Source organism: Pipistrellus kuhlii, unplaced genomic scaffold (genome assembly GCF_014108245.1).
Source record: "Pipistrellus kuhlii isolate mPipKuh1 unplaced genomic scaffold, mPipKuh1.p scaffold_m20_p_20, whole genome shotgun sequence".
In the NCBI taxonomy this organism is placed as follows: domain Eukaryota; kingdom Metazoa; phylum Chordata; class Mammalia; order Chiroptera; family Vespertilionidae; genus Pipistrellus; species Pipistrellus kuhlii.
The window spans coordinates 5,637,103-5,650,317 of record NW_023425516.1 but is presented as its reverse complement, the minus strand read 5'-3'; the positions used below and the strand labels follow the sequence as shown (position 1 = coordinate 5,650,317).

Sequence of the window (13,215 nt, the reverse complement as noted above, 5' to 3'; positions counted from 1 at the left end):
GCACAAGGCCTGTCCGTGGCCGGGCCTTCAGCATGGCTGTGCGTAGGTGTGCAGACTTGTACTAACACCCCCTAAATCGGTATGTGTTAAACCTCATTTATAAAAGCTTTAAAAAAAAATCACCTCTGCCTCGTTCCTTCTTATTTCTTATTTCCTCTCACGTTGGGTTTGAGTATTTCCAGGTGAGCACACTCAGCCCGCCACCACGTGTCCACAGATTGGACAGGACTGGCTCCCTCAGGAGCAGCCGTGACTCCCATGTGTCGCAGTTCACACTCGGGAGAGCTGTGGGTAGGTCACAGGATATACTATCCCTCACACCCAGCTACCATGCTATTAACACATTGTGGACCAGGAGTTTCATTGCTAGCTTTACCCAGTGGCCAGATACGTTTCTATTGAATGAGTACAAAAAACATTTTACCTAAATGTTCAAGGCACACTTTAAAATGAAAGCACCCATTGCGTTTTGAAGTTCTGTATTATATGTTCTGACAAGCTAATATCTTTTTAAAGAATTCTCGTGATTGGCCACAAACCTTAGAACAGAAAACACGAGAATTCTCGTGATCCGCCCGCAATGTGTTAAAACACTGTCACAGTGCCCCCGTGCGTGCATCTGTGGTCTGGGAGTAGACAGTGACATGGGGCTTCTGGTCACTCCTGGTGAAAACAGACGTGCGGGTTTCAGGGCTACCTGGTGGGGCCGGCAGAAGAGACTGGGCCACTCGCAGGACCGCAGCAGGCCGTCATCAGCAGACCTAGGTCCCCACACTTAGAGGGACACCTGTGGTTAGGAGGTGGGCAGCGTCTGTCTGGGGACATAGGCACTGGAATTTAAGGACAAACAGTCATTATTTTAACTTGGAAGATTCTTAAAATACTTAAATATTTTATGTAAATTAAAATAACTACCAATAAAAGCCCTGTTCTTAAAAAAAATTCTATTGCAATAGAATACTAGAAGGCTGTATTTATGCTTTATTATTGTCTTAGAAAGCTGTACACTCTTTAAAATGTGCAGTTCATAAATAAGAGTAGAAAAATATTACAATCAGAATCTTGTCACACACACACACACACACACACACACACACAGGAAACTGTCCACTAGAAAGGATTCCTATCAGCTCACAGGTTGGGTTTGTACACGAGAAAACCAATGTGTCGAGCTGTGTTCCTCAGGGACCATCAGAACGGGCTTGATCCTTCCAAACGGAGTAGAGATAAAATGTTACATGGCTAAGACGTTTCTCTATTATTTTACAATTTTTACCACATACTCCTGGAGACACAGAACCAGCTGGAGTCACAGCACGAGTGCTGGGATACGTAACGAAGGCGCCCCCGGGGGTGCCTGTCCCCGTGCAGAAATGTCTCCCCAGCCCCGCTTCCTGCCTGCCCTGCAGGCACGGTCCTAGTTGGCTGCCTTCAGGGGGGTCTTTCGGAGGGACCTCTTGCTGGGGACGGGGTTGACTTTATTTCTCGCTGGAGACTTCACATTCCACTGTGGAGGCTGCGGAGGCCTGAGGAGGGAAAGATACACTCACTCTGGAACTAAGAGAAAAAAAACTGACAAAACGACTATGGAAGGGACTCCTGCTCAACTTACGGCTTATCAGGCGATGATAAACATAAAGTATTTCCTTGATTCTGGGCTTCGATTTTCTCTGAAAGGGAGTCAGACACAAGCAATTAGACTCCCCAGGACTCCAGATGGCTTAAGGCATCAGATGGGGGGAGGGGGGGCACTTGCCTCTGGCGGGAAAGGGGGTCCGGGGTGTGCCGATGTAGCTGACTCCCGCTTCAAACGTGACGTCACCGATGGTCTCTGGGTGGAGGGAAAACAGCAGGGTTATAGCGAATGAAGTCACCGAGCAAGGTCAGTAATGGGGTCAGTAATGGCCACTGAGGGCCAGCAGCCCGCAGGCCTAGGTTACCTGACCTTTCTGAGGGACCTGACAGTGTGGTCCGACTCTTCCTCCACCACTGCCTTCCTCTGGCTGCTGTGCTGGTGCCTGAGCACCCGCCGCTCACCGTCTCCGGCTTCCCCCCACCCGATGCACATATGCCAGGTACCCCCAGCTCCACATCGGGCCTGCCTCCCCATCGTGCACCTCCCAGAACTCCCCAAGTTGCTTCACCCACTCCTTCCCTCCACTCGGCTGCTTCCATGTGCTCATCCAACCAGCTCTGTCCACACCCCATCTAGTCAGTAGCTGAGTCCCATCCCTCCTACCTTCCTGGTCCACATGCTCTCCTCCCTCATCTCACCCTTGACCTAGTTCGGAGTTCCCCCTACGACCTCCCCTTCTGATTCACCCTCATGGGGCAGGACAGCAGAATGGGAACAGAGACTGAATCAGAACCTGGGTCTGAATTCTGGCTGTGTACCCCAAGTGTCTTTACCTCTAAAACAGGATACAAAGGTCAGGATTAAATGCGGTCATTTATGTCAAGTCCTCAACACAGTACTCGTGCTACAGATGTGTTAGCAACTACTGTGTTAGCTGTTATCCTCTCAGGGAGGGTAAGCACATGCCACGTGAGAGCCCCGTGCCAGGCAGAGCAGGGCCTGCCCAGGACTCGGAGGACCGCCCAAGGCTGGGGTGCAGGTGGCAGGAGACCCGGTGGGGGCATGCGGAGACACCTGCAAACTGCACTATAGATTTTGTCAAGAGGATTTCTTGACACAGAAATAAGGTTTTTATGGGTTTCGAGCCAAGAAGAAGCTATAAAACACTGCACTTCTAACTCGTTTCCCCTTTGAAGTAAAAGGAAAGCATAGGACATTAAAAAAAACACTACAGAAGTGGGCACAGGCTCACTGGCAGGGACCCTTCGAGCCGCCGCTGACTCGAGTGGGCCTGGGACAGAGCAGGGCTGGCTGAGCACATGGAGCCGCGTGGGGGTGGGCAGGAGGGCGGTGTGGGCTCTAGAATGCCAGGGAGGGTGCTGCCCAGAGAAGCTGCGCGAGGGGCCTGCGCCGGAGGACGCCTCCCGGCTGTGGGCAGTGGAACCACGTTCTCACATCACAGCCCCTAGACGAGCCCTGCGAGTGCAGCTGGGGCTCAGTCCAGTTGTTGTGAATGACGACTACCTGTGCTAATTATTCCAGAACATTCCGTCCAAGACACACAGTGGCCAGGGAGAGAGCCTCGCACAGGGAGCCTCCGCAGGCGGGGAGCCAGCTCGCTCCCCCAGTACTTACTCTCAGGGGTGCTGATGGCGCGTCTGGCCACGGGGTCAATGGCTCCACTGGACTCCTGCTCCAGGCTGTACGAAGAGCCTAGGATACAATGAGAAAGGCCGCTCTGTTCAAAGCCCAAAGCCATGTCCCAGAGTAAAGCAACTGAGAAGCGGCATCTGTAAGTACCGTATTTTCTGGCGTATAAGACGATTTTTGAAGCGAAAAAAAGGTCAACCGAAAATCGGGGGTCATTCATTAAAAATTTAATTAAAAAAAGAACTGATGTTGCCTCGGAAGTGGGGGGTAGTCTTATACAGCGAATATAGGCCTAAACCTATGTTTTAACTGTAAAAATTAGGGGGTCGTCTTATACTCCAGATAGTCTTATATGTCGGAAAATACGGGTAATGTGATAAGGCTGATCCCCATATAGTCTGTCCTGATGAAGAGGTCATTCAGAAAGGTACAAGAAGACAACAGGAGGGACAATGTCCATTCCCACTGGGATCCAAGGAATGCGAATGAGAACCACAGCCATTTTAGTCTAGATCAGTGGTCGGCAGTGTGGCTCTTCCACAAAATACCACGTACCAGCACGCATGTTAAGTGCGACTGAAACTTCGTGGCCCATGCACAGAAGTCGGTTTTTGGCTCTCAAAAGAAATTTCAATCATACTGTTGGTATTTGGCTCTGTTGGCTAATGAGTTTGCTGACCACTGGACTAATAAACAGAAAATTAGAAAAAAACAGTGTTTCCAGTAGGCAAACAGCAGGAGCGTAATGTGGAGGGAAGGATGGAAGATGGTGTGGCGCTCCCGACAGCTTTGAATAGTCAGGGCCTTTGAGAGCTGTCATGTACCAGGCCGTCTGCAAGGCGTTTAGTGTGACGATAATTATTCCCAATATTGAAAAGCACCTCCATGTCCTGAACCAGGGCAGTGATCAATAGGTTATGTGCTGCCCCCTGACACCGCGCTGCACGGTGAGTGGGAGAAACGTCCTGAAAGGCGGGAGAACGAAACACGCACCGAGACCGTGATTTTACGAATAACACCGAGCACATGTGTGCAAAGAGGGGATAGGCTGCAAGAATAAACACCTCGTTCCTATGGGTGAGTTTCCTATTTCACCATCTTTTCTGAACCTTTTATCACAAGCACACACTGTTTTGTGACTTATAATAATCCTAAGCCTGTGATCTCACTGATTGAGACAAAACTGCCCGGAGACTCACCGCGGCGGGTGTGCGCGCCGTCCAGGCTTTCCGAGTTCAAGGTGAACGGCAGCATCCCGATGCTCCGGTTCCCGCGCCGGCTGTTGGACTCCACGGCCTTCTTGACGGAGTTGAGGATGGCGATGGTACTGAGGGACAAGGACCTGCGGGGGAGAGCACACCGTGCGGGGCGGGAAGCCAGGCTGAGCACGCTGCAGGCACCGCCCGTTTATCCACACTCACGTCTCATCGGATCGGACAGACAGCGCAGAGTGAGTACCAGCAAACACACCGCGATGCTCCGCCCGCACACACGCGCCTGGCGGGAACGGCAGACGGGCTCTGGCTCGTACCTGGCCTTGGGCGCGGGCCTCTTGGACTGCCCCGCTTCCGTTGCCAGAGGCCCCGGCGGTGCCTGGCCGGCGCTGGACCCGGGCTCTGAGGGCTGGCTCGCGCCACGGGGCAGAGTGGCATTTTCTTGGCGGTCAGGAGCTGGCGTTATTTCTAAACTTGGAGCAACCTGTCGGAGAAGAAAAAAAGGAATCGTTTCATGCTCTGAGCGCGCCCGTAAGGCATCTATTTTAAAGCATGCCAGCCCAGGGCAAGAGGAACGGCACTGTTAGCAGACTATCACAGAGAGAAGGAGAACGTCGGTTTGTCCTCATCGCTTTTAAGGCAGCAGATCCACTGGACTCTCGGGGAGGTGGGCAGAGGCTCCCCCAGAAGCACCCAGAGTTGCAGGAGGTTTTCAGAGGCGCTGCTGGGAGGGCCGCAAACAAGCACGCAGCCAACGAGATCTAGGTGTCGAGGCGTCACCCTGATCACCATCCGGACAGCCTGCTGCCAGCCTGCTTGCTGGGCACTCACACATTTCCCCAAACTATTATACTATGGAAAGGACTTGCCAGGCTGGTTGGAATGACCCAGCTCTCTGCCCGCCATGAACCACACACAACGGGCCACATGCAGGCCCGAAGCCGGGCTTGGACCTGCCCCTGCTGCACGCACAGTAGACAGACGGCGGGATGTGTGTGTGTGTCAGCCTCCGTGCTGCTCACCCACCTGCACGGCCTGGGCCCCGTCGGCGCCTTCCGCCCTGTATGCGTCTGCCTGTCTCGCCAGCTCCTGCTCCTGGGCCAGCTGCTCCTGGTACTTCTTCATGTCGTACTCGAGTTCTGCCGCCAGCTGCTTGTCCACGGCAAAGAAGTCGTTGATTTCGTCTCGGTAGTCCTGCATCACCTCCTGAAACAGATGCAGGGGCACGTCAGTGCTCTCCGAATGAGGACGGAAGCTCCTGACACGACTTGAGGAACCGGAAGGGGAAGACAGTTTGCTGACAGAGGACTGCTCCTATCACAGCAACCAACAAGCCAATGAACACGGCGGTGCTTCCCTGGAAAGAGGTAACGGTGCTGGACACCAGCAGTGAGCCTGCCGCGAGGGAGCATCAGAGCTCAGGTCTCCTAGGAGCTGAGTGTCCCTCTGCCCGTTACCAGGTAACGGCCCAGGTTCCTGACGGCAGAAAGGACATGGACCCCCCTGCCACGGTCTTAGCCTACAGCACAGCTTTAACGGGGCTCCCCTTTCTCCTCCTGAAGGCTGGCTTGGGGAGAGCGACGTGTGTGGGTGATCTGCTGGGCTCTGGGTCACCACCAGTTCCAGGGAGCTCGTATTGTCTGTGAGGCAGGCCCCTTGGAGTTCACGCAGAGGTGAGGTGGGGAGGGGAGACATGGCATTGTCCCCACTCAGGCTTCTGGAGCGGGGGACTCCGGTCTGAAGGGGGCTCTCTGTCCACTCCAGCTGCCTCAGAGGAAGCGGCCGTGGCTCTAAGTCAAATATCAATAGTACAACGATGGACATTTCTTTGGAGAGCCACATTTTTTTACACTTCAACTTCTTCCAATGCCACTTCTTCAACATAGACTCGCCCCGGGGCCAAAGAGCCGCAGGTGGCTCGAGAGCCGCGGTTTGCCGACCACAGACTTAGGGCACGTTCGGTCCTAGTCGTTCGGCCAGCAGCCCCAGCGGCACCGCCGCCCGAGCACTGAGCCGGGGCGGGATGCCCACCCCGGGGCACGGCATCTTACCCTGAGGTAGTTCATGAGCTCCCGCAGGGCCGGGACCTTGTTCTTCTCCAGCACCGTCTTCAGGGAGATGATGATAGGGATGATGTTCTCTATGAAGTTCCGTTTCTGCACCTGCGAGGACACAGAGGCGAGGCTCAGGGACGCAGGACGCACTGCAGGGCGGCTGCTCCTTGACCTTGGTCTTTGCCTGGCAGACCTGGCAGACGGCTGAGCCTACCTTTGATGCTTATTATGGTCCTGCGGACTGTGTAGGCTTTGCGAGCATTACCTCAAGCCCAGGAGAGCTGGCAAAGTAGGGCACAAATAAACGTATTCTTATTTTCTAAACCAGAAAAAGGAACTTAGAGATATGTATGTTGAACAACCAGACAAAAAGCTCCCAACCTCTACACGACCCCACCGCCGACCCTGGCTCCACATTCAGTGCTCCGTTCAGCACCTCCCTTGGGAAGGGACGGAGGGCGTGGTGGCGGCTCCAAGACACAGGTTTATTCGTGTCGGTGAGAGGACAGCGGTCCAGCATGGCTGGCCATGAAGGCAGCCAGCCCCATATCGCCCTCTCTCTGTGTGACTTGGTGTATATTTAGAAAAGTGTTATGCACTTGTGTAGTCCGTGACTTGGACTTGACCCAGCCTCATATCCTTCACTGTGTATGATCGGGAAGGGCAGAGGCTCACGTAAACGCAGAACCGGGAGCAACGTGCGAGAGGTGGAGCTGGGAGCTAAAATGTCACCGGGAGAGCAATCAGGCTATTTCTGTGGGCTCAGGAGTCTTCGGGGCTCAGGTGGGAAACGGGAGTAGTGATCCAGGCAAGGAATCGGAGCCTGGGGCCTGGTGGCAACGTGACAACCAGCCGCGCCTAACGTGACTCACGCCCCACTGTGGCCGAAGGAAACCGTGCCTGGCATGCAGACTGGGGCCGGGGCAGCGCCGGGCCCTTCCCCACAACGGGAGAGCAGGAAAAGAGCGACGAGGGGGAGGGAGAGGGACGGCGGCTGGGTTAGATAGGAAGTCTGAGATGCCGGGGGCACATCCAGGCAGGCAAGTGGAACGGGTTCCCACTCAAGAGAGACGTGGGCGCATGATCACCATCTGGGAGCATCAGGGTCTCTGCTGAGAATGGCAGAGGGGAGGGGAAAAGGGGAGGGAACAGACAGGACTCACCAGACCACCCACAGGGACTGAATTATGGGAAGGGGAACTAAATCTCAGGCCCTCACCTGCGAGATGAGCTTCTTCTGGGCTTCCTGCATGACCACGTTGGCCAGGGCCACGTCGTCTTCCTCCATAAGCAGGTCCTTGTCCGGCTTTGATCTCATCGCCAAGAGCTTGATCTCCTTGGAGCTGAGGACCTCAAAGGCATCCGAGAGCAGCTCGCTGGCTTCCGCATCCAGGGGCAGGACGCCATCCGCGAAGCACGCTGGGAGAGAGCACAGACACCGGCTCCTGAGAGGGCACATCGGCCGCCAGGGGGCGCGTGGGCACAGGTGCCGCCCGGGCCCGAAGGCGTCTTCCCGGAGGGCCAGGGCCCCTCTGGCTCCAGGCCTGCTGGGCCCCTCGCAACACGGCATTCCATTTTTAAAACAGACATTTTATCCCACTAGAGCACGCCTACCCAGAATGTCAAGGCAGATTTTGGACGTGATATGGAACCGCTGTTCATCGGTGAAGTGCTCTAGGAGAAACTTGTAGATTTTCATTCGCTTCTCCTTGTTGGTCTTTCCCTTCAGTGAAAAAAGCCGCTTCTCTCTAGGGCAAAACAGGACAATGCTACCACATCACGTGGGCAGGGATGGCCGGACCTCACCAGCATCTCACAGCCACCACCAGCGCGTGCGTGTCACCAGCAGGTTGCATGGACCACTGGCACGAGTGGAGTGACGTGCAGGGCCTGGCCAAGACAAGCCACGCTGCCCTTTCCCCACCTCCCCCTGCTCTCCCTCCGCTCACTGACCTCTCCGACTGGGAGAACTTGTTGTACTTCTCATGCTTCTCGTAGTTATTAAAGTGGAAAACACACTCAACGAAGTGCTGGAAGAACATGGCGGGATTCCTCTTCAGTAACAGGTGAGCCAGGCAAAACTCCCCGAAGCTGCAAAAGGAGGAGACGCGTCGGCCATTAGCAGATAGCCAAGAGCATTCTGGCAGGAACTCTGCAGAGCGGGGGAAGTGAATGAGGAGAAGGGGGACTAAAACTTCCCAACGAGCAGCTTCCTTCGCGTCAGACACAAGGTCGGAATTCGCTTCCTTGGTCATCCTGGCCCAACAGCAAGGCCCGCCCAGCCTTTCTCTACCAAGTTTCCTTCCGAAATTCTAAGATGGTGTCAGCTGCACTTCAGACAGAGAAAAACAACCCCTACCCCAAGCCGCTGCTGCAAGGCAGAGCCCATGAATGCAGGGAGCGCAGACACCTGGAAGTGGGCACTGGGCCCCCTTTCCACGCCCCTCCTCCGACCTGAAGTCTGTTGCCCACAGTCATGAACAAAAAATAGTTTTAGTAACTGCAACTTTTTTCAAGAATCGGATTAACTAAACAGCTTCAGGAATGGGATTAACTAAAGAGCCACGGCCCTCTGTGTGGGTGGTCTAGTACCCTCCACAGGCATCTGAGCTCTGAGCCTCTGCCCACCCTGTGCCCAGCCTGGAAGAGAGGCATCTATTATAGCACACACACACCCTGCGGCAGTGGGGCGTCGACGTCTCTATGCCGATCGGAAGCGCAGACTCTAGCAGTCTCCCAAGCCTAATGAACACGGACAGAAGCCAGGCTCTCCAACGTCAGGCTCCCACACAGCCCTGGGTTGTCATGGCAGCAGGTGAGACCACCAGCCAGGGTGCTGCTTTCTGCCCAGGGGTCAACCTAGCGAGGGCCAGGGCTGGCTCTGACCCACTCACACTGCCCACACCAGCACTTCCCTTCCCTTTTGGAGTTCAATGCAAATCGCACCCACACAGGAGCCCCACGGGGCTCCCACCTGAGAGTGGCAGGGACAAGGACAAGCCGAACATTTCATTCCTGGTGCAGAATGCATTAGGACTTGCACGGTGTGCCTTCCCCCGCTGTTTCTCCTTAGGCTAATATTCAAATCCGTTGCAGTCACAGCACACAACCAATTAAAGGTCAGAAGTGGTTCAGAAATCATGAGGTTGAAACCAAGCAATCTCTCCTCACTTCCTTTTCTATCTCAGTGGTTCATTATTTTAGTCACTTTTTTCTTCTTCTTTTTTTTTGCCTCAAAATCTCTCTGGCCCCACCTCCTTATACTTCTGCAACATTTACCCAGTTAAATGGAACAATCCACCCAGTGGGCACAGAGAAAAATACATCAGACAATTCTGTAAGCCCCAAATTGTGGGTTTATCACCATATGACCAATTAAGAATGTCATGCAAATTTGCTCATGCCAGAATCTTCAGGAAATCCAGTTAGACCAAAAATAAATTCCATAGGCTCTGCCACTCTGGTCTCTTTGGCAGAGCTGGTTAGCAGAGACATGTGGAAAGAGTAATGTGTCTAATGCAAGCAGACAGGCCTGACTGGTGGCCTAAAAGCGGGGAACAGACTCATTTAAATGACAGCGAAACCGAAAAGCATGGTTCACGTGCTTAAACTGGAGCCACGGTTTATGCAAACCCAGAATCAGATAAAATGGCAGGATTTAAAGGGGAAATATGGGAATGTTAGGAGGCATTGGTAACCTTACTACAGTGTCAACATCTATCTGTCCTAATTTCTGTCTGAATCATGCTCTGAGTACCTGCACAAATTCTGTGTATCTTTTACACACTAATCCATGCTCTCCTCAGCATATGTGTACAGGAGCTGACAAACGTGGGAAACACAGAACTGCAAGTTCAATGACAGATTCACCGCCAGGCTCACCGCCTAGAGCCTGCCAGGCGCTCCTAAGCACGCCTGCTCCTGGGCCACACATTGAGGAAGGCCTGAGAGCTGGTCTGCAGCAGCAGGCGAAGGTCAAGGGCACTGCCCAGCTCCCCGGTCCCTTTCCCAATTGTGTAAACAGAGAGAAATGACATCAGCTTCTTGCCTGACTCCAGGCCAGCGGTCGCCAACTGGTGGCCCGCAGACCACAGGCGGTCCGTGCAGTCCCAAAGGTTGGTGACTGCTGCTCTAGACAGTGTTAATTGGAACATTAGCCTCTAATAGTTTACGACGTTAAATGTAACATCTTGGAAAATTCAACCTAAAGGAAACGTCAGACATTCCCCCAGGGAATTCAGAGTAAATCAGTGGTAACCATATTTAGAACCAGAGGGACGCATTATTATAAGCTATTTGTAGTTAATGAATCTATAAACACCTCTTCCCCAAGGGGGGTGTGGAAGAGGTGTTTATTCAATAACCTATTTTCTAACTGAAGATCTGCTTTAAGAAGAATTATTCAGACAACATCACCCAGGTTGGCAAATTCCGTGAGATCAGTTTTTAACCTTTAAAAATAAATCTTTTTAAAAAAATTATTGAACGACAGGAATAAGTGGCAGAGCAATTCCCTTCCAATTCTTCAGAAACAGCCATCTCCAAGGAGCCTTGTAATTTGTATACCGTTTCATACTGTGCCATTGTGTCTCCGCTCCTAGCATTTCTTCTTAAAATGCCTGCACTTCGAAGCAACTGAACTCTTTATCAAGACTCACCTTTTATTGGCCTACAAATCAACCCAGTTAAGTCAACATTAATGGCTACTCTTCTATAGTTTCCTTCGACAAAAGCACATCCCCGCTTAGGAAGAGTGAACAGTGTCAACAAATGTGGCCAATGCGGGGATTATTTAATGGTCAGTCTGAACCAGTTTGTTTTTCTTCATCAACTTGTATGCAAATTAAACTTGGTTAGACAGCCTAGTGTTGAAGAAAATCTGCTCATTTTTTGGCAACTACCAGGAAGCTCACTGAGTCCTAATGAACTCAACCGGAAACCACCTTTAAAGAAAGACGTAAGGAAGACCATCGGAGCTGCCTGGCCGCGAGAGAAATTGTACCTGGCGACGTCCGGGTGTGAGTCTATCAGCGTGCTGACAAACTGGAAGAAGAGAGAGCCCTTCCACTTCACAAATTCTTCCTGCAAAGGGAAATGACACGATGAAGAAGAATATTAACACATAAACCTCAAAAGTATTCAGTCACGAACCCAACTGTTTACTTCCTTTTGTTTAACCTCACCCCTGTCAGCCACTTAGGTCTGTGTGTGTCCACCAGCAGTCTCGGCACTCAGGTCTGCCTGTGCCCATCCACCCTTAGGTCTGCCTGTGCCACTCACGCTCAGGTGTGCCCATGCCCAAGTCTCAGCACTGAGTGCATTGCACAGGTGGATTCACATTGAGCCTGCTAAGCTCTTTCCCACACTGAAATGCCCTATCGCCTCTAGGAGCGGCTCGGTGAGATGAGGGACAACTGTAACCCTCCTTTCACAAGCGAAGATGGTATGTCTGGGAACACTGACCTGCTCCAAGGTCAAGGACAACAGAACTGGTAGACCTCCCGGCTACTGAGTGTGCGTTTCTCTACGTGGCGCTTATCGGCAAAACTCAACGTTTATGCTGCTTGACAGGATATCCGAACAAACACCCAAAACAAGTATTAGGGAGGAATGAACTGATTAAGAGGCTGTACAGAACATCAGCAGAGTGAGTGTTCTAGAAACCAAAGACGAGGCTAGTTATTTTTGGATTCTACTACAAAGCAGCACATTTCCTACGCTACTCCCATCTTCCCCTCGGCGGAGCACCGTTGGAGGGAGGAGAGGGACGGGTCTGTTCTCATACGAACCTGCAGGAGATTGGTGAGCAGGATGAGCGTCTGCTTGCGGATGAAGGGGTCCGCGTCCTTCAGACACATGGAGATGTTGGGGATGTACTTGTCCACCATGACCGTGTACCGGATGCAGAGGTCACACATGACAATGACCACGTTGTTGCGGACAGCCACGTCCTCGCACACCTCCAGCTCCCTCACCAGGGCCGGGATGCTCTTCTTTGCCAGGTCCTCATGCTGTAAGCACAGCTTGCCTATCACAGAAGAGACACGCATGCCTCTCCTCTGTGCTAACCAGGCAGGCACCTGCACTTTCTCCACAGATATGCCGCAATGACTTTTATGTAACCCAAGTCAAAGCATCATCTCAACTGACACAAGAATATCAAACACAGCCTGGCCAGATGGCACAGTGGCTGAGTGCTGACCTATGAACCAGGGAGTCATGGCTCGATCCCCAGTGTGGGGCATGCAGGAAGCAGCCAATCAACGAGTCTTTCTCATCATTGATGTTTCTCTCTCTCCCCTTCTCCCTTCCTCTCTGAAATCAATAAAAACATATTTTTTTTAAAAAAATCAAAGGTAGATAGACCCATATTAAATATTAGAAAATTCAGAATAGCTTAAGAAAAAAACACCTCCTTCTCCCCCTCCAGGTCTCATGATATATATATATTCCTTCACTATAGTAAAATTATCTTCCATTAGTTTGTGTTTTTATTCATTTATTTATAATCCTCATCCAAGGACATGCTCACCATCTTTTAGAGAGGGGAAATGAGATGGGGGGAGAGCAACATCAATCAGCTGCTAGCTTTATGTGCCCTGACTGGGGCCAGGGATCGAACCCACAACCTGGTATGTGTCCTGGCCGAGAATCAAACCCACAACCCTTGGGTACATAGGACAACGTTCCAACCGATTGAGCCACACCAGCCTGGGCAAAT

At 52.4% G+C, this 13,215-nt stretch overlaps 1 protein-coding gene across 2 annotated transcripts in view; it reads right to left on the bottom strand.

The window, feature by feature from the left end:
* Positions 1–964: 964 nt before the first annotated feature.
* The window catches only part of NCAPD3 (non-SMC condensin II complex subunit D3), a 39,359-nt gene continuing 27,108 nt past the window's right edge, over positions 965–13,215 (bottom strand). For both annotated transcript variants that reach the window (XM_045585427.1, XM_036449749.2), the window contains exons 23-35: positions 12,284–12,522; positions 11,497–11,576; positions 8,448–8,585; positions 8,109–8,242; positions 7,714–7,913; positions 6,492–6,602; positions 5,467–5,646; positions 4,758–4,924; positions 4,426–4,568; positions 3,212–3,289; positions 1,757–1,831; positions 1,613–1,670; positions 965–1,526 (exon numbers count right to left, since the gene is read on the bottom strand). In XM_045585427.1, the coding sequence (XP_045441383.1) occupies positions 1,418–1,526; positions 1,613–1,670; positions 1,757–1,831; positions 3,212–3,289; positions 4,426–4,568; positions 4,758–4,924; positions 5,467–5,646; positions 6,492–6,602; positions 7,714–7,913; positions 8,109–8,242; positions 8,448–8,585; positions 11,497–11,576; positions 12,284–12,522 (1,712 nt within the window). In that variant the 3' untranslated portion in view covers positions 965–1,417. The remainder of the gene's footprint in view (positions 1,527–1,612; positions 1,671–1,756; positions 1,832–3,211; positions 3,290–4,425; positions 4,569–4,757; positions 4,925–5,466; positions 5,647–6,491; positions 6,603–7,713; positions 7,914–8,108; positions 8,243–8,447; positions 8,586–11,496; positions 11,577–12,283; positions 12,523–13,215) is intronic.